At 43.1% G+C, this 22,366-nt stretch overlaps 1 protein-coding gene across 1 annotated transcript in view; it reads left to right on the top strand.

Moving 5' to 3' along the window:
* Positions 1–22,366, top strand: part of LOC146591093 (SH3 and multiple ankyrin repeat domains protein 3-like) — a 184,340-nt gene that overhangs the window by 98,785 nt on the left and 63,189 nt on the right. Inside the window, exon 6 of the mRNA XM_085313471.1 lies at positions 3,772–3,896. Coding sequence (XP_085169597.1) covers positions 3,772–3,896 — 125 coding nt within the window. The remainder of the gene's footprint in view (positions 1–3,771; positions 3,897–22,366) is intronic.

Genomic DNA, 22,366 nt, shown 5'->3' with positions numbered 1-22,366 from the left:
CTTGTTGAACCTCAGGAGGTTCCTCTCTGCCCAGCTCTCCAGCCTGTCCAGGTCTCTCTGAATGGCAGCACAGCCCTCAGGTGTATCAGCCACTCCTCCCAGCTTCGTATCATCRRCAAACTTGCTGAGGAKGCACTCTGTCCCCTYGTCCAGGTCATTGATGAAGAWGTTGAACAGTCCTGAGCCCTGGGGGACCCCACTAGCCACAGGCCTCCAACTAGACTCCACGCCATTGATGACGACCCTCCGAGCTCTGCCTTTCAGCCACTTCTCAACCCACCTCTCTGTCCACTTGTCTAACCCACACTTCCTGAGCTTACCTGGGAGGATGTTATGGGAGACAGTGTCAAAAGCCTTGCTGAAGTCAAGGTACACAATGTCCACTGCTCTCCCTTCATCTGCTCAGCCAGTCCTTCCATCAGAGAAGGCTCTCAGATTGGTTAAGCAGGATTTCCCCTTGGTGAATCATGAATCCATGCTGGCTACTCCTGATCACCTTCTTTTCCTCCATATGCCTGGAGATGACATCCGGAATGAGCTGTTGCATCACCTTTCCAGGGATGGAGGTGAGGCTGACTGGCCTGTAGTTGCCTGGGTCCTCCTTCTTGCCCTTCTTGAAGACTGGAGTGACACTGGCTTTCTTCCAGTCCTTAGGCACCTCTCCAGTTCTCCAGGACCTTTCCAAGATGATGGAGAGTGGCCTGGCAACAACATCYRCCAGCTCCCTCAGTACYWGTGGGTGCATCCCATCCGGGCCCATGGATTTGTGGATGTCAAGCTTGCCCAGAAGGTCTCTAATCCTTTCCTCCTCAACCAAAGGAAAGTCTTCCCTTCTCAAGACTTTCTCCCTCACGACCAGGCTCCAGGATTCCCGAGGGCTGCCCTTAGCAGTGAAGACTGAAGCAAAGAAGGCATTCAGTGATTCTGCCTTCTCTGTATCCTTGTCACCAGGGCCCCTGCCCCATTCAGTAGTGGGCCCACATTTTCCCTAGTCCTCCTCTTGCTGCTGATGTATTTGAAGAAGCCCTTCCTGTTGTCCTTGACATCCCTTGCCAGACTCAATTCCAGCTGGGCCTTAGCCTTCCTCACCACATATCTACATACTCTGTACATAAGTATCTGAAGAGAGGGATAAAGAGTATGGGGCTAGACTCTTTTCCATGGTGCCTAGTGATAGAACAAGAGGCAGTGGGCACAAACTGAAACACAGAAAGGTCTATCTGAACATGTGGAAAAATGTCTTTACTGTGAGGGTGACAGAGGCCTGAAGCAGGTTGCCCAGAGTGGATTTGGAGTCTCCTTCTCTGGAGTTATTCAGAAGTTTTTGAGACAGCGTCCTCGGCAATGTGTTCTAGGGGACCCTGCTTGAGCAGGGAGGTTAGACTAGATGATCTCCAGAGGCCCTTTCCAACTTCAACCATTCTGTGATTTTGCGATCAACACATTCAGTGCCAGAAGCTGTGCATCAAACACTTTGAAACTGAGCAAGTTGAAGGGTCATACTCTAAACCAGCCATTGGTCAGTATCTAAAATGTTTAATTTTTATGCACTAATATCCTAGTGCCTGATATGCTGAGTCATTAAAAAAAACAGTTGGCTTGTTAACTCCGTCTCCTACTGTGATTTATGTATGTTCAAGAAMTACTCAGCAGAAGGACTGCTGTTATAGGAAAGCACCTTAGCCATACAAATGTGATCTGTTATTTGACAACTAACATTGATCAAAGTGAGTATTCCAGGTAGACAGAGGTTAATGAAACCCACCAGYTGACCTTCCAGTATGCATCATTCTTTTTCAGGAGAGTGCAGATCTGTCAATGTGTGTCTGTTTCTTTCAGCCACATTTTGTTCCTAATAGGTTGGTAATTGTATTTGGCCCTGACAGAGCCATGTGACCTGAAACTTTCTTTTTGTTTGTACAGGCAGAGAAAGCAGAATAATTGGCATACTTGGTTTCAGGATTATGTAATTTCTCCCCCTCCCCACAAAGAACTTACTGAGCACTGTAACTCATAGCCTATCTTGAACTTCATCTTGGAAACTGCTACCAGATGAGAACAGCTCCAAAATCATTACAGTGGAATTCACAGGAGGTGGCACARTCCTTTCTCTAATCTTGGGACTACCACGAAGTGGAGATAGGATTGAGAGTGACCCCCATATAGATGCTGTTCTCTAGAAGACTGTAGAAACATATGGCCATTTGTTATAGTGCRAGGAAGAAGCAATTTCCTTGGAAAGGTTACTTCTCTAGCTTTCCCTTTTCTGTGGAGTTGATTATCAAGAAAGCTCATGTTTCTGGTAACATATAAGAGCCAGTAATGAGATAGCRTGCCCTTAGAAAAGAGGTGTCCCAAGCTTCTCGTGGGTCCACTTTTTATGTTTCTAGCCATGTAAGGCCCTACTGAAGCAGACTTCAGTGATCTAATCACATGGTCTTACGTAGTAACACATTAATCCCCTCTGCACAAAAGCAGGTACACAGTCAGCAGTTCTGTTCACAATATACGAAGGGGAAAGTAAAATCTTTTCTGAGAATTGTAACTAGCCCCTGAAACAGCCAAAGTTGCTATACTCAGTGGCAAGGAAAGCAACTCATCTRCTGTATCAGACAAGCAAAGTCTAGCCAGACTTTGAAAAGAGTATGTATGTAAAGAGTTCCTGTGGCCTRTCTACATCATTTCCTTCCTGAATCTGATGTTTCTGAACATCTGCAATAGTCTTCATGAAAAACAGACAAAGAAAGCCTATTTCTTCATCACATCACACAAGGCACAAGTGCCCCCTGCTCTCCTCTGCTGTGAATTGGGCGTCTCCCATGCAAAATTCCTTCATTCTGGATGGGCATTAAAGCAAGATGGGATGGGGCTGAATAATATATGTGCACTGCCTCTGTCTGTCTGAGAAACTTCCCTCCCTGGAAATCTGCAGGAGCAGATTTTCTAACCAGGAACGTATTTAAAACCTAAGTGATAAAGAGTGAAATTCATGTGACTAATGTAGACATCCATCAACAAGAGACTGTATGAGCTAGTCATGTAGGAYCAGTAGTGAGAGAGGCACCACTCTAGGATACCAAAAGCGGGTTTCTAAGATAGCACAGGTGGACAAGAGGCAATGAACCACAGGAAATTCCAACTGAACRTAAGAAAACCCTTTTTCATTGTGAGGATGCCATAGCACTGGAGCAGATTGCCCAAAGAGGTTATGGAGCCTCCATCCTTAGAAATATTCAAAAGCCATCTGGACACAATCCTGGGCAATGTGCTCTAGGTGACCCTGCTTGAGCAGGGAGGTTGGACCAGATGCTCTCCAGAGGTCTCTACCAACCCAAACTATTCTGTGGTTGTGTGGTTAGCGGCTGTTTCTCTCTGTTGACTGTGTAAGGGTCCTGGAGCTCCTGACTCAAATACAGACAACTGTAGTCTAAACTCAGAACAGATGAGTTCCACCACTCCTAACGTTATTTAGAGATATCGTTGCAGTTTTATCTGTGTTACTGGGAGGTGAATGAGGCTTTAGAGACGTTATGGGAATGTATATGACTTTTGGGAGGCTCTGTGGTAGATAAGCATCGGTCAGGGTCTAAGCTGATGAACACTGGACACGTAGTACCAGCTCTGGTTCCTGCACCAAAGTCAAGCTGAGCCTTGTATGCATGTTCTTTCTAATCCAATTTATAGAGTTTTTTTTCTAGGCTTCTGGACACTATTGGCCACCTCCTGCTTGGTTTTAGCTAGACTATCTCAGTCTCTCTCTGTCTTTTGCAGCTGAAACCCCAATTGAGGAGTTCACCCCAACCCCAGCCTTCCCTGCACTGCAGTATCTGGAATCAGTGGATGTGGAAGGCGTTGCTTGGAGAGCAGGGCTTCGCACAGGAGACTTTTTGATTGAGGTAAGCCCAGACACAGCAAGGAGAATGACTGGTGACTGCCAGCAGTATCTTCCTCTGCAGTACAAGGGCCTACATCTTGCACAAAATTATTTTTCCTCATAAGGTGGTTTGAGAGCTGGGTAACAATATTTATTAAAATGCCTGCTGCCTTGATGTCTTCATAAACCAATGTTCTTCAGATATAGTAGCTCAGGCAGATATATACTTTCCATGCCAGAAAACAGGCTGGTACGTCCCCTTCTGCTAACTGGAATTATGGGGGGGGGGGGGAAGTCAGTGAAAACACTCATTAAATGCCTTTCCTAGAGGCCAATTCAGGATCATTTCATACTGGTAGTAATTAGAGCTTTGTCTAGTGTAGTCTGTGGTATAAGAATTGGAGCGTGTAGAGAAGAAGTAGATTTAGCAGATAGTATAGCACTCTGCTGTTTTTGTWGCTCTTTATTAGCTCTTTCCCCTTCTTGAGAAAGTCATGATAAGGACTGTGTACAGCCTTTGCTCTGCTTTAGGGTTACAATTGACTGGATTTTCTATGTTATATTCAAAAACAAGAAAAAAAACAAAAAGTTTGTTGTCATTGGCAACTTCGTGTAAAAAAAAAAAAGTGACTAGAGGGTTCAGCAGGGTATAGAGAGACTAAACTCTAGTATGCTTTCTCCCTGGAACACAGGCAAAGAAATGTAACTGAAAATTTGGACAAGGTTCAGAAGTTGGCTGGCAAGTCTCCTGCAATGAGAGCACCTACTTGTTCTTGTAGCTTGGCATTGTTATTATTTATTGTTGTTGTTTCTGTTAATGTATGACTAGAACCTCAGTAGTAAATCAGGACAACACTGCGCTAAGTGCTGTATGAGTACGTTGCATCTGAGTAATACAAGAGATGATTGTTGTGCCTCGGTACACACTGGAATACCAGAGATAATGAGATAATATTGCCTAGCGTGGCGGGGAAGTCTTTGCGTATCAGCTGCTTAATCTTCTAGCGAACACAACAGAGGATACTTTTAAGGAGTGATTTAAAAGAGAACAATAATATTACATTTGTGAATGTTTATAGAGATTTTCGTCACTATATGAACAAAAGGTAGAAGAAATTACTATGGTGTTAAAATTGAAATCATGTTCAGAATTCATTCCAAATAGATATAGTAGGGATAGACCAAGTCTATATTTCTTGAAGCCAGGAAAAAGGTTGTTACAACAAGCCAGTTGAGGAAAGATTATAGTGTTTGTGAATCACCCAGACAAGGTGTCTGTTTCTGTGCCTTAATTGTAAAGGGATTCCAGGGAGTTTATTTCAAATGGAGATGTATATCCTGTAGATGCAGGAAATGATGCAAGATGAATCCTGCCTCTACCAAGGGAGCAACAGTGATGGAAGAGCTGGAGTAACACCTAGTCGATACTGAGTCTGAAATGATTGCATGTGTTAAGTGGAATTGGGAAGGGGAGCTTCGTGTGAAAGATTGTAACATGAATTGTAGTGAAGTTGCTACGAGTCTTCTCACCGCAAATTCTGAGTAAAGCTCGCTGAACAGATATGTCAATATACAGGCATGTTACGTGATTTAGCTTACTGTAGCTGTGCATCATGAAGCTTTAAAGGCAGTAATGCGGTATTATATTTACATTGGTCAATGTAATGGTGATGGTGTCAGTTGTGGTTGCGTGTAGTGTAAGGTAAGCAGAGCTGCATGTTTCTAGCACATGAATATGAAATTTTACTAGTTGCAGAAATGCTTCTAAGGCCCGGAGAAGGTGRAGGTGAGGCTTTGCTCAAGCTCAGCTGCTGTGTGATTTATTCCACAGCCTAAAGTTTACACTGGAAAAAAATGTCTTTCCAGATGTGCTCATCACCTCTGTAATGGGCAGTTAGTTGATATACCACAGATCTCCCTTCAGTACTCCATGGGATCTTTTTAGTAATGCTTTTTCCAGACCAAGAGCCTGAGATACARTGATGAGACTTGAACTTGAATCAGTACTTGATGGAAAGCCTGTTTAGAAAGCTAGGGGCCAGTTGTGCTACCGATGAATGGGACAGGGGCCCTGGTGACAAATCATGCAGAAAGGGCCGAGGTACTGAATACCTCCTTTGCCTCAGTCTTTACTGCTAAGACTGGCCCTCGGGAATCCCACACACTGGAGACCAGGGAGAAAGCCTGAAGAAAAGCTGCCTTGGTGGAGCTGGATTGGGTTAGAGATCATTAAGCAAACTTGACATTCACAAGTCCATGGGCTCTGATGAGATGCACCCACGAGTGCTGAGAGAGCTGACAGATGTCATTGCTAGACCACTCTCCATCACTTTTGAAGGGTCCTGGAGAACTGGGAAGGTGCCTAAGGACTGGAAGCAAGCCAGTGTCACTCCAGTCTTCAAAAAGGGCAAGGAGGACCCAGGCAACTACAGGCCAGTCAGCCTCACTTCAGTCCCTGAGGTGACCTCAGAGGTGATGCAGTAGTTCATTCTGGATCCTCCAAGCGTATGAAGGATAAGGTGATCAGGAGTAGTCAGCATGGACTCCCAAAGGGGATGTCATGTTTAACCAACCTGATAGCCTATGAAGGAATAACTGGCTGGGTAGATGAGCAGAGAGCAGTGGATGTTGTCTACCTTGACTTCAGTAAGGCTTTTGACGCTATCTTCCATARCATGCTCATAGTTGAGCTCAGGAAATGCAGGTGAGATGAGCAGACTGTGAAATGCGCTGAGAACCTGCTGAAAGGCAGAGCTCAGAGGTTTTTGCTCAGTGACACAAAGTTTAGTTGGAGTGGAGGCGTGTAGCTAGTGGTGTCCCCCAAGGGGTCAGTCCTGCATCATAGAGTCATAGAATCAGTAAGGTTGGAAGGGACCTCTGGAGATCATCTAGCCCAACCTCCCTGCTCAAGCAGGGTCACCTAGAGCATGTCAGACAGGGTTGCAACCAGGCGGGCCTTGAATATCTCCAGAGAAGGAGACTCCACAGCCTCTCTGGGCAACCTGKKCCAGTGCTCCGTCACTCTTACAGGGAAGAAATTCCCCCTCACGGTCAGGCGGAACTTSCTGTGCTTCAATTTCTGCSCATTGCCTGTTGTCCTGTCACACGGGGCAACTGAAAAGAGTTTGTCCCCATCCCCTTGACACCCTCCCTTCAGGTACTTCAGTCCTCAGGTCCAATCTTGTTCAAGCTGTTCATCTGTGTCCTGGATGAAGGGACAGAGTGCACCCTCAGCAAGTTTGCTGATGATGTAAAACAAGGAGGAGTGGCTGGAGACAGGCTGGCGAGCTGGGCAAAAGGGAACCTGATGAAGTTAAGTACTGGGAAGTGCAGAGTCCTGCACCTTGGGAGGAATAACCACCTGCACCAGTACAGGCCAAGCAGCCTGGAAGAGAAGGTTGCCCAGAAAGGTTGTGGAGTCTCCTCCCCTGGAGATGTTCAGAAGCTATTGAGATGGGGTCCTGGACAATGTGCTTGAGGGGACCCTGCTTGAGCAGGGGTGTTGGACTAGATGATCTCCAGAGGTCCCTTCCAACTTCAACCACTACGCAATTCTGTGTCTGTGGCAAGGTGCTAAATGTGCTGTAGGTTTTGGGGAAAATGGAAACTCCCGTGGCTGATGCCGTGTCCATGTTTATTACATTGCTGTAGTATAGGCAGCAGCACTAGAAGCAAGTTTCAGTGACAAGAAGTGGAGCTGCATGCCGTCTGGAATAYATGGAATCCCACTTGCTCCGCTGTGGCAGCTTGTAGACTTCAGCAAGAAGAGGCAAATGGAGCCAGGCTTGAGGATATCTGAGCAGCCTTACAATTAGTTGGGCCATTTTTCCTTAGATATCCTTATCACAGTTAGTGGGACCCAGATTCCTCTCCAATATTTGTGCTGAACCTTCTAATAAGCAGCTCCCAGCGAGGCTTTTGGCTTTTTCCATCCTACACATGGGCAAAATTGTAACAGCTTGAAAGTCACCTGAAAGCTATGAACAAGAGGATACTGGAAGTCTGCTTGACCCAAATGTCCTACTTCCAATTCTGTCATCTCTATTGCTAATGCATCTTCTGTAGCCTCTAATGAAAGCCAGTAAAGTACCAATTATCACAAACCTGACAAAATCATTACAGAGCTGATACTTTCTCTGATGTGTAGTGTAAGAAACATTGTAAGGCAAGAAAGAATTTTAAACATGTATAAAGCCACATGGGGTACAATGAGCCGGTTAGTGCTGCAATACAGCAGCCTTGCCCTGGCTCAACGTTGCAGTCCCTCTCCCCTCCCTCGCGACTTGAATGCTCAGCTGCAGAAGGAGTGCAGGTAGCTGGTAACCTGCCCTCAGCAGGGTTAATTTTCCATTGGAGCAGCTAGTTGAACTGTCTTTCGCTGTGGCTACATGATGATTAGATCTACTCCAAGAAGCACAGTAAGAATGTGTAGTTTCATTTAGGAGAGAAGCTTGAACTGGGTTTAGAATGAGCACATCAGTTTTGCTGTAATGTAAAGTCATATACTGGGGGCAACATTCAGAAAAGGAGATGTTGCTTGAAGCCTTGTATAGGTCTCTGGGACACATCTTCATCCTTCTATCCAAGTTCATAGATTAGAGGTGTGCTCAGCAGTTAAATTTAGATCAAAATTACATGGGCATTTTAAATCTGTGACTTCATTTCCAGTCTTGTAACTCATAACCTGAGCCCATCTCCTGCTGAAATTAATCCTTACTCTTTTAGYTTTAAACTTTACTTAGTTTTGGAGATTAGTCCTAAATAAACAGACATGTGTAAGGTACAGGATTTCATGTTAAAATTAGCGAATCCAAATAAAGAAGTTTATGTGGAAAGACTGGAGGTGCATTTAAGGGCTGCAAAATGTTCCCTGGTGTAAGAGCTGGGATTGCCCAGTGGTGGGAAACAGGTGCCCTGACAAGCACGGAACAGCTTTTTCGTATAAGAAGCAGATGACAAGGACATTTCTTAGAGCTCCAAGCAAGCCCTGAACTATTGCAGTCTTATTCACACTAATTCAGGAGTTAAATAAGCCTCTGAAGCTGAGAGAAGGATGACTGAGCATGAATGTTTGGAGGTAAAGGCTTGAAGAATTCTAATAGCTGATAAAGCAGTTYGATTTCCTCCATGCGGTATGTTTGTATGTTCTCCTTTAGGGAAGATAGTGAATTATTTTTTTTCTTTGGGTTATTGGCATGAGGAGGTCTGACTGAACAAAAAGAGCAGAGCTGTCCCCTCAAAAGTATATCTGGAGGTCCAGCTGATGGTGAATTAAAGAGGTAGCAAATACCATCCTACTGAAGAGGCCTGCAGAGGGGAAACTAGTGTTTAAACTGTGAGCAGAAGTTCCAGCAAATTCAGTGTTTAGTACTGAAGCTGTTGGATGGATTAAKAGCAACTGCCTCATAGCAACTGTAATGCAAAACCTGACTTACCTGTAGTATGTTAAACTATGAAGGTGGAAAATTTCACCTTCCACAAGGAATAGACAAAGATAATCTTGAAGAAAAAAGCAACAACTCCATAGTAATTGTCAGGAGCTTCTGAATCCAGTTGCCCAGTGGACATGGGCCTGCTGCAGGTCCAAGTTCCCATGTCCAGTCAATAGCAGGATTGAGCATGTATCCTGAGTAGGAACACAAACACACATACACTCAGCCAGCCACATAATTCAACACTAATGGAAAACACACAGCACTCATGCAAACACGAACAGCACGAATGACCGGATCGTGTTTCCCTCTCCAGCTGATCAGAATGAAACCTCATTAGTGGAGAATATAGTTGTGTATACACATATATATAATATGGATCCTGCTAGTAGCTGGCCTTAGACATTTCATCTCCAGTAGCTGGCCTTTAGGACCCTTGGTTTTTGCAGTTGCTGGCATCTGGGCATRTGAACCCCTGAGACCTGCAGCCCTGGTCCAGTTGCTGGTACTCAGACCACCTCACGTGCACACATGCACACAGACACACCCACACGTCGGCTCTCCCCAGTAACTGGCCTTAGAYGCTTAGCCTACACAGCAGCTGGTCTCCCCAGGTGATCCCCCCAGGAGATCTCCTGGTCTCCCCAGGTGCACAGACACACATACATACAAACCAGTCTTCCTGTTAGCTGATCCAGACATATGGCCTTACCAATGAATGACTCACAGACCCGTGGTCCCTCCAGTATCTGGCCTAGACCTATGGACTCTTCAATACCTGGCACCAAGCCTCTTATTCTACTTGCTGGCTAGTCTGGCTTGAAGTAGCTAGCAAATTTGACATAAAATATGCATGTTACTGGCACCCCAGACTTACAGGCCCCTACCACCCATGGCCCAATCCCCGGTTGCTGGCACTTAGACCTTCTCACACAGAGACATTCAGAAAACAGAGAATATGCTCATCCAGRAAAATGATTAGAAACAGAGTGTAATAGAACAGAATGCAAGGCATGGCAAGGTGCACATACTGACCAGCAATCTGTTTACACTCGACTGACCCCTTCTGTCCCTTTCTCCCTCTACTCTTCCATGCTTGTTCTTCCCTGGCCCACATTGTTCCCTTCCTTTTCCTGCTTTGGCATCCTGTAATGGGTCCTTTACCCCTGTAGGCAGTAGTTCCCTCAGTCTRCAAGGTGATCTGGAGAGAGCCTCTCCTGTTGACTTGTCCGATGAGTGTCACATGCAGACCATGGGCTGACCATCCTCCTGTGCAGTCAGGGTGCTCCGTTGACACTGATTGGGTTATTGGGGTTCCTCTACCTGTCGTTCCTCTGCGCCTTTGTGATTATGGTAATTAGCCTATAATCACATAAGTTAACAGTAACTACCCATCATCATGTCTGTAGCCTTTACATAGTCACATCCTTTGCATGCTTTTTCATCTCCACTGGAGRTGCTTATTCCACAATTTTAACAGAAGGGTCTGTTGTGCTAGGTTGCATGGCTCTTTTATGAATCTTCATCTCTGATTCTCTTCTACCTTTRAGCTCTGGTAGAGGTAATCTGGAGTGTGGAAAGAAATAACCTCAGTCYTACAAAGCCAGCTATCAACAGAAATTCAAGCGTCAGAAGTGTAATTAAAATTTTGCCCTCACAGCTTATACTGAGACCCTTAAACCAGCAGAGTCCCCTACAGGGAGAAATAGGAAGTATTTGCAGCTGTAAAATACCTTAATAGATGAAAATATATGACTCTTACTCRCCTTCCACAGAGGGACACTCTCTTTTCTTCCCAGCTTGCTAGACTTGTTGCTTTTTCTGCTCTCCTTTGTCAAGCTTCAAATCCGATCTCTCATGAGGTCTAAAAACCTAAGGCTTCTGTTCGTGTTGGAGTGAGCAGATTTTTTAAAAAATCTCACCAAGAACACGTGGAATGATCACAAATGCTAAATCTCTTCCTTCTTGTGTTGACTCAGCCCCTGCTTTCTGCAGTGTGTTTTAGGTAGGATTCTGATCCCAATTTCACCATTACTTAAGATTTTATCCACTAATTTTATCATTACTTAAGATTTGTGTAAGCTAACAGGGAAACTGTAAAATACCTGGCATGTGATTGGCCTATTTAGTGACATGCTCAAAGGGAAAAAATTCTGCCTTGAGAAAAATAAAGCTTGCAAGACGGATTGGATCCACAGATCATTTTGTGTATCACACATGTAGAACAGAGAAATGCATCATGGTTTGTTTTCCTTTGAGTGCCCATCCACATTATGAATCTGGCCAGAGACTTCCTGCCTCACTGCTACACTTCAAGCTGTCTGAATGCAGAAAATAGACAGAGCATTGCCTGTCCCTCAAGTCTGCCAAGTGATCCAGCTGAGTCAGAGTTTGATTTGTCTTGCTATCTGTCAGCATTTTCCTCGTGAACCTTTTCTCACTCTCGGCTTTAATTTTTCATTTACTTCATAATCTCTGTCTTTCCCTTTCCCTGATACTGTCATGGTATATCTGTCACGCTTCCAAGTGCCTCTGGCTGTATTTTCAGATGGACATAGTCACTGCTTTGTTCATTTACCTGGTAAAGGCCCAGATACCTCCAAAATATTAATCTACCCAGGTTTTAAGAAAAGCAGTCCAAATGAAACTCTAGCAGCAGCTGCTTCACACCTTTGTTAGCTGCTGATCCAAGAATCAAAGGATCCTATTTTGCAGATACTTAGGCTAAAGCAGATTTATTTTTTATCATCAGGTCTTGTCAAGGAAGATCATCAGTTCACCACAAATAACAAGGCTGCCCTGTCTTCTTAGTGACCTTCACCATCTGTGGTGAGCATGATTGAGATCAGCCATAGGTAGTCCTGCCTTTTGCATTGGTTAATATGAGATGTTCCAGGAATACAAAGGGAAAGAAAAATCTCAGGGCTTCTACCTTCTTAGGACAGCCCAGTCAGAGGCATTAAGCTCTGCCCTTGTTCTTCTAGCGCTGATATGTGCTACCTCACACCAGTTCTCCCACAGTCTCTCCGGGTATATAAATACCTAGATAAGTAACCTCAGTGTTTACTTAGGATCTCTTTCAGCTGTACTTCCATCGCATATGCTCCAAGTAGAGTGATTGGAAGCAGCTGTAACATAAAAGCACATGGTTAGCTTTTCTAGTTAGTTTGGCCAACAGTGGGTTGTCAATGTTCTCGTTCACTTTTCAACATCCAGGTGCCAGTTTTCCGTGGGGCACTGTAATTTCCTAAATAGAGCTGTGATCCTGCATCCTGTGGTGCTACTGTGCCATCACAGAGAGAAATGATCTCAAGACACTGCCTTTAATAGAGATACATGCTGTGTCTCACCTCACTTCAGGCTTCAATTAGCTGAGTGCCTACATTGTGTGCATTGAGCGCATTGTCTAGGCTGCCAATACAGATGCTGGAGACCGAATAAATCAGGGAGTAATTCATATGACCTAATCTAGAGTCTACTTTAGGATATGACAAATTGTACTCAAGATCTGGTGGCTTCACTGACCAGGACATAGTGCTTTTATTTGGAGTTTCAGTCTTTGGAGGGTGATTTTGAGCATGATAATTTCATAATCTCAGGAAGAGGGCTGGTTTATTTTCTCAGTCTCCAGGATGCTTGCTTTCTCAGCGCAGTCCATCTGTCTCACAGAAGTCATATCCAGCTCATGGTGGGCCAAATACTTCAGTAGCAGAAGCCTTTCTTCAAGGTCAGTATTGCAGAGATCCACATGTCTAGGTGGGTTGAACAATATAGCGGTAAGCAAGAATGTTACACCATACCCCAGACACCCTGTGCTATGGTTTTGGGCCTGGCTTCATTCTGTGTATAGCCCTAAAAGCCACACTATGACTGTGTTGTGATAGATGCCTCCATCTTTCTCTTAAATAGTGGCAGGACTTGGCTRCTTGGCACTGCAGCTAGCTCTCTTTAGCTGCTGAGTGCACTTTCACAGGGTCTTCAGTCTCCCAGACATTTTTCTTAGCTATCTCTGGAAACTGGACAGCTTTTCACTCAGTGGTCTGGATGTCGTATTGCTGTGAAGACTGTTCATTTCCAGTGATAAATATTCTTTTTAATAATAAAAGATATTTAGCAGATGCATCTCTGTGGCTCTTCAGCCTGAGATACAATCAAATCCTCATTGATTTTGGAAACTTGTGGCSCAGTTACATGTTAGTCTTTCAGACATCCTAAAGAGGAGAGAATTTCTGTTAGTTCCTTGTGTGTGTATCTTAGTACAATCTCTGTGGGAGATTGTACAAATACAGTATCTTCTGTGGGAAAGTGGAGAGAATATTCTCCCATCATTCCCTGTCAGAGCTCTCAGGGGATTTCTGAGTTTTTTTTTTTTTTTCCATCAGTGAATTACTTTGTTTCACAGTGAAACTGTAATTTTGTGCTTATCTTCTTCCTAAACCAGGTTTTGAACATACAGCTGTATATTCTCTTCTCCACAGAATCACAGAAGTATTGGCTGGACCATTGGTCACTATCTTTTCACCCAGCAGTACAGTGAATTCTCAGCCCACCTAACTGTTGCCTTTGGAGATCGTGCTTAGAAGAGACTACCTTAGGTCAGCTATGGCCTTGCCTAGCCAAGCGTAGAAACCTCCAGCAAAGGTGTTGTCACAGCCTTTATGGGTGATCTGTTCTGAGGCTGTACCAGCCTCTTGGGAAGAAAGTTTTCCTAAAGTCTGACCTGASGAATACAAGAATACACAATTCCAGCCTTTGTTATGCCATCTAATACTTCCAAAGAGAGTTCGGCTCAGCCATCTTTGTAAGTGCCTTCAAACAGTTGTAGGCTGCTTTTAGATGACCCCTTAGCCTCTTCTACTCCAGACTATACTAGTCTAGCCCCTTCAGCTTCTCCTCATAGGTTGTGTGATCTAGGCGTGGACCTTCTTATTTCTTTTTTCCCAGATGTCCTGAACTTGGTAGCCAAAAACTGAGCACAATATTCCCAGTACAGCCTTAGCAGAGCTGAGCAAGAGAGGTAATAACTTCCTTCAATCTGCTGGTCATGCTGCTCTTTATGTAGCCCAATATGCAGCTCGTCTTACTCTCTTTGAGAGTGCACTGCTGGCTCATATTCAGGCTGGCAGTCACCATAAATCCTTTCTCAGCCTCTTCGACAGAACTGCTAGTTGGGCAATCTTCTCTGAGCCTTGTTGGCTTATTCCACCCCAGATGTACATCTTTGYTCTTCCCTTTATTGAACTTCATGAGGTTTCTCTTAGCACAGTCTTCATTTATTAAGGCCCCTCTGGTTTGAAGCTCTGCCTTTCACCATGTTAGACAGTCCCCCTAGTTTAATATTATCTGCACTTTTTCTGAGGGTGAACTCTAAGTCATCATCTGTATTGTTGATGAAGGTGTTGACCAAGATGGGCCCCAGGACTGGTAGTCTGCTCATTGCCAGCTGTCTAGCCATTGATCACTGTTTGGKCCCTTTTCACCCAGCAATCCAGTCAGTTCTGAGCTCACCTGAGAAATCAGTCCATTCATCCTATCTATAGTCCCTCAGTTTCCAAAAGAGAACACTGTAGAAGTTGATGCTAGCAGTCTTACTAGAGTTATGGTATAGCACATCCACCATTCTCCTCTTGTCCACAGAACCAGTTGTTTTGTCACAGAAAACAGCCATATTGGTCAAGCACAATTTGCTCTTGGTAATCCATATTGACTGTTCTTGGTTGCCTTCTTGTCCTTCACTTACTTGGGCACAAAGAGGCCATACTTCTTAGCCTCTCCAAGGCTGAGGAGGGGCTGACTACCTTCCTCAGAGGTTAAGTATCATGTTAGCATTTCCCAGTTGTCTGGGACCTTTCAAATTACCAGAATTTCTCAGAGAATAGACATTGGCTTCCCAATTACTTCAGCAACTCCCTCAGCCCTCTCTAGTGAATCCTACCTAGCCTTGTAGAACCAAATACAACATTCTTYTAAGAACCTAACCTGAGATACAGTCAGGTACCTCAGTCATGTCTGCATCACCCATGACTGAGCTCTCATCAGCAGACTTGCATTTTCCCTGAAGTTTCTTTTACTATTAGTGTACCTGTAGAAGCTGTCCTTTTTATACTTAATGCCCTTTAATAGTCCTAGCTCCGCTTGGACTTTGRCCTTCCAGATACTGTCCCTATGTGCTTGGGAAATGCTTTTATTGTTCTAGTGTCCGTCAGTGTTTCTGCTTCTTCTATGCTCTCTTTATGCATTTTAGTCCATTAAGAAGTTCAATACCTTAACCTTAAGGAATACCTTAAGGAAACCTGCAAAAATACATAGTCTTTCTGGGTATATGCACCCACAACAGGGGGAATTCCTCCTGAGGATGCAGTAAGTTTTCTTTAAAAATTAGCACCTCCTTCCCTTTGCAGCTGCTTCCCAGGAGTTGCTTCCAGACAGTTTTCTAAATARGCTGAAATCTTCTGTCCTGAGCCCTAGCTCTTCCTAGTCACCTTTCCAGCCTTACTGCACATGCTGAACTTAGTCATCTCATGACTGCTGCAGTCCAGGCTGCCCTCTGTGATCACATTCATCACCAATTCTTTTCTGTTTGTAAGCAGCAAGCCAGGCAGAGCATTAGCTCTGACTGGCCCCTCCATTGTTTGTGTTAGGGAATTGTCACCAGCAGTCTAGGACCCTCCTGGATTCCCTGGCTGATGATACGTTACCTTCCCAGCAGACATCTGGATAGCTGAAATTCCTGAGAGGGTAAGGGCTCACTGGTTGTTTGTAGAGTCTCATCCAATATCTTCTCTTAGGTGTCTGTAATAGACCCAGTGTTCCTTCCCCTTCCAGACTTGACCCAGAGATTCTCTGAAGGCTTGTCTCTGATTTCATACTGCAGGTCTTTGCAGGAGGGAGCTCCATAACATGGAGTGCATCCCCATCCCTGCCCATCTTTCCTGAGCAGCCTATTCAAAGCTGTGGCCATGTTCTGATCAATGCATGCTGTCTTAAGTTTTTGACCACATCATAGCCCTTCAACCACTGCAGGACTTGCATTTCTTCATCTTTATTGCCCAAGCATGGTGCACCTGAGGAAAGGCTGTGGATACTGCATCCTCTGAGGAGAAATATGAATGTCCCTCTTATGGTCCTTTTACTGGTATATCTCCTCTATTTGTAGCTCTTCATCTATTATCTCTGGGCTTAGGTCCGCATTCTTTGATGAACCCAGTTTCAAATCCTTCTCTCCATGTCAGCAAGYGTGGTCTCAAAGGTGTTTTTCCCTCTCCTGGCTGCATGTGGTCAATCTCTTCCTGGTAGTCCTTCATCATCTTCCAATGAGATGCCAGGATCAAGGAAGCTGAATCATAGCTGGCAGCATCATCTACACAGCCAGACATTGATCTGCCAGAAGTATGAGTTCCTCACTATGCTTTTCCTTTGGCCAAAATAATTGAGAACATTGCTAGGGCTTTTGCTTCCACCAGAATAATTGAGAACGTTGCTAGGTCTCTACCACCTTTGACTCCAAATCCCTATAGTCACCTTTGAGCAGCTTACGTTTTTTTCTGGCTGTATCACTGGTACCTACCTAGAYGAGAAGCAACAGGTATTAATCAGAAGGGCAGATTCCACCACCAATCCAGTCTTTGGGTGGACAGCAAACTTTCGACGACAATAGTTGTGACTTTTACGTGGTGTCTCTGTCCTACATGTTTCTCGTGGCTGACGGTCTTCCTCATGAGAATAACCTCTGGTAGGTTAAGGAGCAAAAGCCCTAAATAAGGTTCCTCAATTTTTRCAGGACAAGATGACCCTGCAGAACTACTGAAAGTTTTTACTCATGTTGGCATCTGAATTGTATCTGGTTGTTTTCTTTCCAGATACCAGTTAAAATAGAGCTCTCACTYTGTTTTTTAAATGCGTTTTTCTTTATTCGTTTGACAAAATCTTTTGGGAAAACTYCTTCATATCTCACACCCTACAACAGGTGTGGTAAGGCAGTACCTCAGTGCAGAGACTATCTTACTGGATAGCAACATAGGGCAACACTTTGTGTGGCAGCTAAGGTGGAAATGCTCATGRCTCTCCAGGCATATCTCAGTAAGGCTCTTGTGACCTTCCTTCTCCTTCAATCCTATGTTTATCTTTACTTAATAGTTARTGCTATACACTGGAGAAGGAAGGTTATTGACTAGAACTGCCTGTTTTCTTGCAGTATGGTATCCTGTGTGCAGCCACAACATACTTTCCAAGATCTTTCACTTGGAATTAAAAGATTGAGATGAACTGTAGGAGTAGGATGTCCTTTACTCTTTTATACTATATTTAGACTGCCTGGGTCAGTAAATCCTACAGATACTACTAAGGCAAAAAGTATCTGGGCTTGACTCTTTGGAAGTACATGCAACCAGAGTGTGAAAGTGCTTGTGGACAATGCATCTTGAAGAACATCTAGTTTCTAGTAGATAATCTTTAAAAGGCAGAGGGAATTAATATGACTGTTATAATAACATATAGCTGGATGAAGTCCAGTAAGAATTGGAGTTCTGCACAAAGATGCTGTGTTTCTTGAAGGAAGGTTTCAAACTTCCTTCTAAAAAGCAGAACTGGTTTTTTTTTGTTGTTGTTGTTGTTGTTGTTTTTCCTTGAGATACCTTTGGATGAAGAGGAATTTGAATCTTCTAGTTACTGCACAGAGTACCAGATGACTGCCTCTCTATGCCCAGTACCAGAATGAAATCCATGCAGACAATTACTTTATTATGCAACTTATGTTCAGTGGCTAACTGGAGTCAGCTGAATAGCAGCTTATCTGTGAAAGTGCAACAGTTACAGGACTAGTAGTTAGTGTTTCCTRTCTGGAGGGTGTCATTGCAAAGAGATGAGCTATCAGGATGTAGCATTTGAAAACCTTCCCTTATCTGACCCAGAATTCAAGAACACTGTCTGTATTATCTAGCTTTGTATCTTCCTCTAAGCCTGACTGTTTTAGATACTTGAATTTTTCCCTTGAAAATCATATAACTAGTGATGTAGAAAATCACTTTCTGAAGTGCACTTTCATTTTGTGTATGCATTGTGCATGTGCATGTATACACACAGAACTTACGGATATTAAATACAAATATGAATATAAATTTTTATCTATATGTTTATATTYTTTAGATATATATATTATACAGTCATGCAAAAGCATCATTAGAAGAGAAGAAGACTGAAATTAATAATTGACCTAGGATATCACAGGGATGTTTTTAGGCCTGTAGGAAAGGTTTCCTTGTTAGTGTTCTATGTTGATACTGAAGAGAACTCATCAGTTATCTTTCTTTATGGGTAAGGAGAAAACTTGTTGTGTAAGAGGTTAGTTCAACAGGAGAACATTTTCTTGTTATCTCTTTTGCCACTAGTTAAATATTTTTGCTGTCAGATAATGTAATTTAATATTGATTTCATTTGACAGATTAAAAAAATTAGATGGCTCATATGAAAATTTACAGGTTTAGTTCTAACTCTAATRGTCATGTGCAGAATATGTCATCAACCCATAAGTATTTCCTAAGGATGAAAGGGTGTCATTTTTATGAATCTCAGAGTTTTCAGTGTTTGGGAATATAAATTTTACATAATTAACAAAATCTAAGTGTTATTTGAGGACATACTGCTAAATGCAGCCCAAAAGTCAGGAAAAAAATGCTGGGCAAGACATCACCCACTTTAGTGAGATAATGAAGCAGCAGCTAAATATTACTCACTGACACATGTATACCCCTGCTTATTGGAAAGGTTAGTGAGTAAAGGAGAAGGAAATGCAGTTAATTTGAGCTAAAACGTGTGGGAGGTTGATAAGGGAAGCCAAAGAAAATATCAAAGGCCAGTATGTAAAGATAAGAAATTTTAGAACATTAGAAAAAAAAAATCCGATAGAGATCCATTTCTACATGTAAATGATAAAATTGCATATTCTGATTTTTTTTAAAAAAAAAACAGAAATGTTCTGTTCTGACTTTGAAACAAATCAGGAAGATGTATCCATTCCATATGATGTGCTTGGAACAGAAAGTTTCCCAGCTGTAACCAAGGAGAAAGTGAGATAGTATTTGCTAAAAATAAATATACTCAAATTAACAGACTTGAATAACATATTCCCAAGCGTCTAAAAGAACCTAGCTGAGGAGTTGCCTGAATCACTGATGTTAATGCTTAAAAAATCTTGATAATCTGTGAATTTCCAAAGGATTGSTAGAGCGCTGTTGCTATTCCAGGTGGTGCAGGAAATTATAGTTTTCTTAGATTAGCGTCAGTGATGGATAAAATAATTTGGAACTCAATCAGCAAAGAATTAGACAATGAAAATAGAGTTAGTATCATGCAGTATAGTTTCATGGAAGATGGAAGTAAGCCTGTTGTATTTCATGACAGCTTTATAGGCTTTGTTAAAATGAGGACTATGTTTGTATAGTATGTTTTGACTTCTTAACAACCATATGATATGTATAAATAAATTAAATGGAACTAACATGTCTTAGATGCATTAGTCATTCAGTGACAAATTTCAGAACACCTCTGCTAAGAAGAAGGTACCAGTCTGTGGGTCCAGTCCTAAAAAGGTTTCCTTAAATTTTTTGATTGCAGCAGCTGAACACTTCTATCAGTGTTGAAAATAGTGACAAAAAATTGTATTTATAAGGATTGCAAATATCAGAAACACTGGTGAAATAGCTAACAGTAAAGGCAAGTTACTGTTACAGAGTGCTCTCGCTTTCCCACTTAAACAGCCACATTCCAGCAGARTTACAGTCACCGTGCAAGGTAACATACCTGCAAGCAGAGAATACAGATTACAGAATATGAAAAGATAACCTTGGAAAAAAAAATAACTCAGCAAAGGACATGAGTATCTCCAAGATAATTGTGTTAAAATTATCTGCTTGTGTAGGGTATGACAGTGATACTTTGTATATGTAAAGACATAAACTTCARGAGGAATCTGAACTTGCATATCTAGTTGCAGCAAACCACTAAAAAATTACTTTGCACAAATCAGATATTCACACCTCAGGATGAATCTGGASTTACTGAATAGCATTCAAAAGAGGCCCTCAAAATGATTCAGGAGATGCTTGTGAGACTTAAGCAATTCAGATTGTTCAGTGTATTGAATGAAGAGTTGATGAGGGGCAATAAYTCTGGTGTGTAGATGTTTAATTCCATTGCTGGTTTGAAGGGAGATAGATCACAGCAGATCTCGCTTTATTTACAGAAATCCCCTGGGTGCTGCAGTCATGAATTTTAGTGAAATCCCATTTCAAAGCATTTCTACACCAAAACATGCTATGTCCAGAGAATGAGATTGCTGGGAGAGATAGAAAAGACAGTCAAGATCTCACAAGGAGCAGCTTATGACATAAATCACAATCTAAAGAATCTTGGAACCTTTTTCAGATTTGAATTCTTAGAAATGCTGAAAGGCTGAAATTGGCAATCAGAAGTTCAGAGAACTCTGTTCTCTGGAGTGATATATGAGTTTGTTCCTGTTAGTGAAGATTTTCCCCCTAAACACYCTGGATTTTGTTTTCTGGTCTGGGAATGTCCTGCTTACTAGTGAACTCATTGTCCTGGTAGATGGCTGTAACTAAGCTCTGGAACAGAACAAACTTATTTCTGGCTTCAGAGCTCACATTCCTTTAAGTAATTCTTCTTACTCATTGGAATTTGCATTGTTCAGCTGATTGTTGGTATTCACAGTCAGGTCAGGCTTCTTCACTGCTTTGTGAAGGTACAGATAGATAMCACAAAATGAATAAATTTGGTTCTTTATGTCCTTCTTCAGAACTCAGTCCTCCTAATTTTCTGATAATGCTATGCATTTCTCTAAACTGCTCGTTGGTTAACATCATTTGGGTAATGAGGTGCCCAGAATAGGATTGCAGCATGTTGGCTGAAGCTCCAAGGATAGCACCTTTGTCATCCTTCAACAATCAAATCTCATGACTCTGGATATCAGTAACCATTAACTRATTGCAACGGCATAGAGAAAGCTGTTCTTTATATCTTTTTCCTATAGTCTAACCTTAATGAGGAACATTCAGTTTATCCTAGCAGTATTTGAACCATGCTAGAGATTGATAAATGTAACATTGATCTCCATATAGGTGACATGTCCTTGAAGTGGAAGATTTCTTAAATGTTTTAGAGCAGTTAGCTGTGCTGAACCCAGATTTATATCTCAAGAAATTGTGGGGACTGAGACACCACATGAGTAGGCAGTACCTTTCAAAGAAGGTAGAGGTTTTCTTATGGTCCCAAAATACTTCTGGAGATGTTGCCTTTTCATTTTTTCCTTTCTTTTSTTCCTTCTCTGTAGTAGTGGCAAAGAATCATGGAATCAGTAAGGTTGGAAGGGACCTCTGCAGATCATCTAGTCCAACCTCCCTGCTCAAGCAGGGTCACCTAGAGCATGTTAGACAGGGTTGCATCCAGGTGGGCCCTGAATATCTCCAGAGAAGGAGACTCCACAACCTCTCTGGGCAACCTGTTCCAGTGCTCCATCACTCTCACAGGGAAGAAATTCCCCCTCACGGTCAGGCAGAACTTCCCGTGCTTCAGTTTCTGCCCATTGCCTCTTGTCCTGTCACATGGGACAACTGTAAAGAGTTTATTCCCATCCCCTTGACACTCTCCCTTCAGGTACTTGTACACACTGATAAGATCCCCCCTCAGTCTTCTCTTCCCCAGGCTGAAGAGGCCCAGCTCTCGCAGCCGTTCCTCATAGGGCAGGTGCTCCAGCCCTCTGATCTTCGTAGCCCTACTCTGGACTCTCTCCAGTAGATCCATGTCTCTCTTGAACTGGGGAGCCCAGATCTCGACACAGTACTCAAGATGAGGCCTCCCCAGGGCTGAGGAGAGGGGCAGGATCACCTGCCTCGACCTGCTGGCAACACTCTTCCCAATGCACCCCAGGACACCATTGCCCTTCTTGGCCACAAGGGCACATTGCTGGCTCATGGTCAACTTGTCATCCACCAGGACTTCCACCAGCACTGCCAGGTCTTTCTCTGCAGAGCTGCTCTCCAGAAGGTCA

The sequence above is a fragment of the Rhea americana genome, unplaced genomic scaffold (assembly GCF_003343005.1).
Source record: "Rhea americana isolate MKP2758 unplaced genomic scaffold, rheAme1 scaffold_388, whole genome shotgun sequence".
Lineage (NCBI taxonomy): Eukaryota > Metazoa > Chordata > Aves > Rheiformes > Rheidae > Rhea > Rhea americana.
Note: the sequence above shows the minus strand (reverse complement) of the source record. Positions and strands in the feature narration are given on the sequence as shown.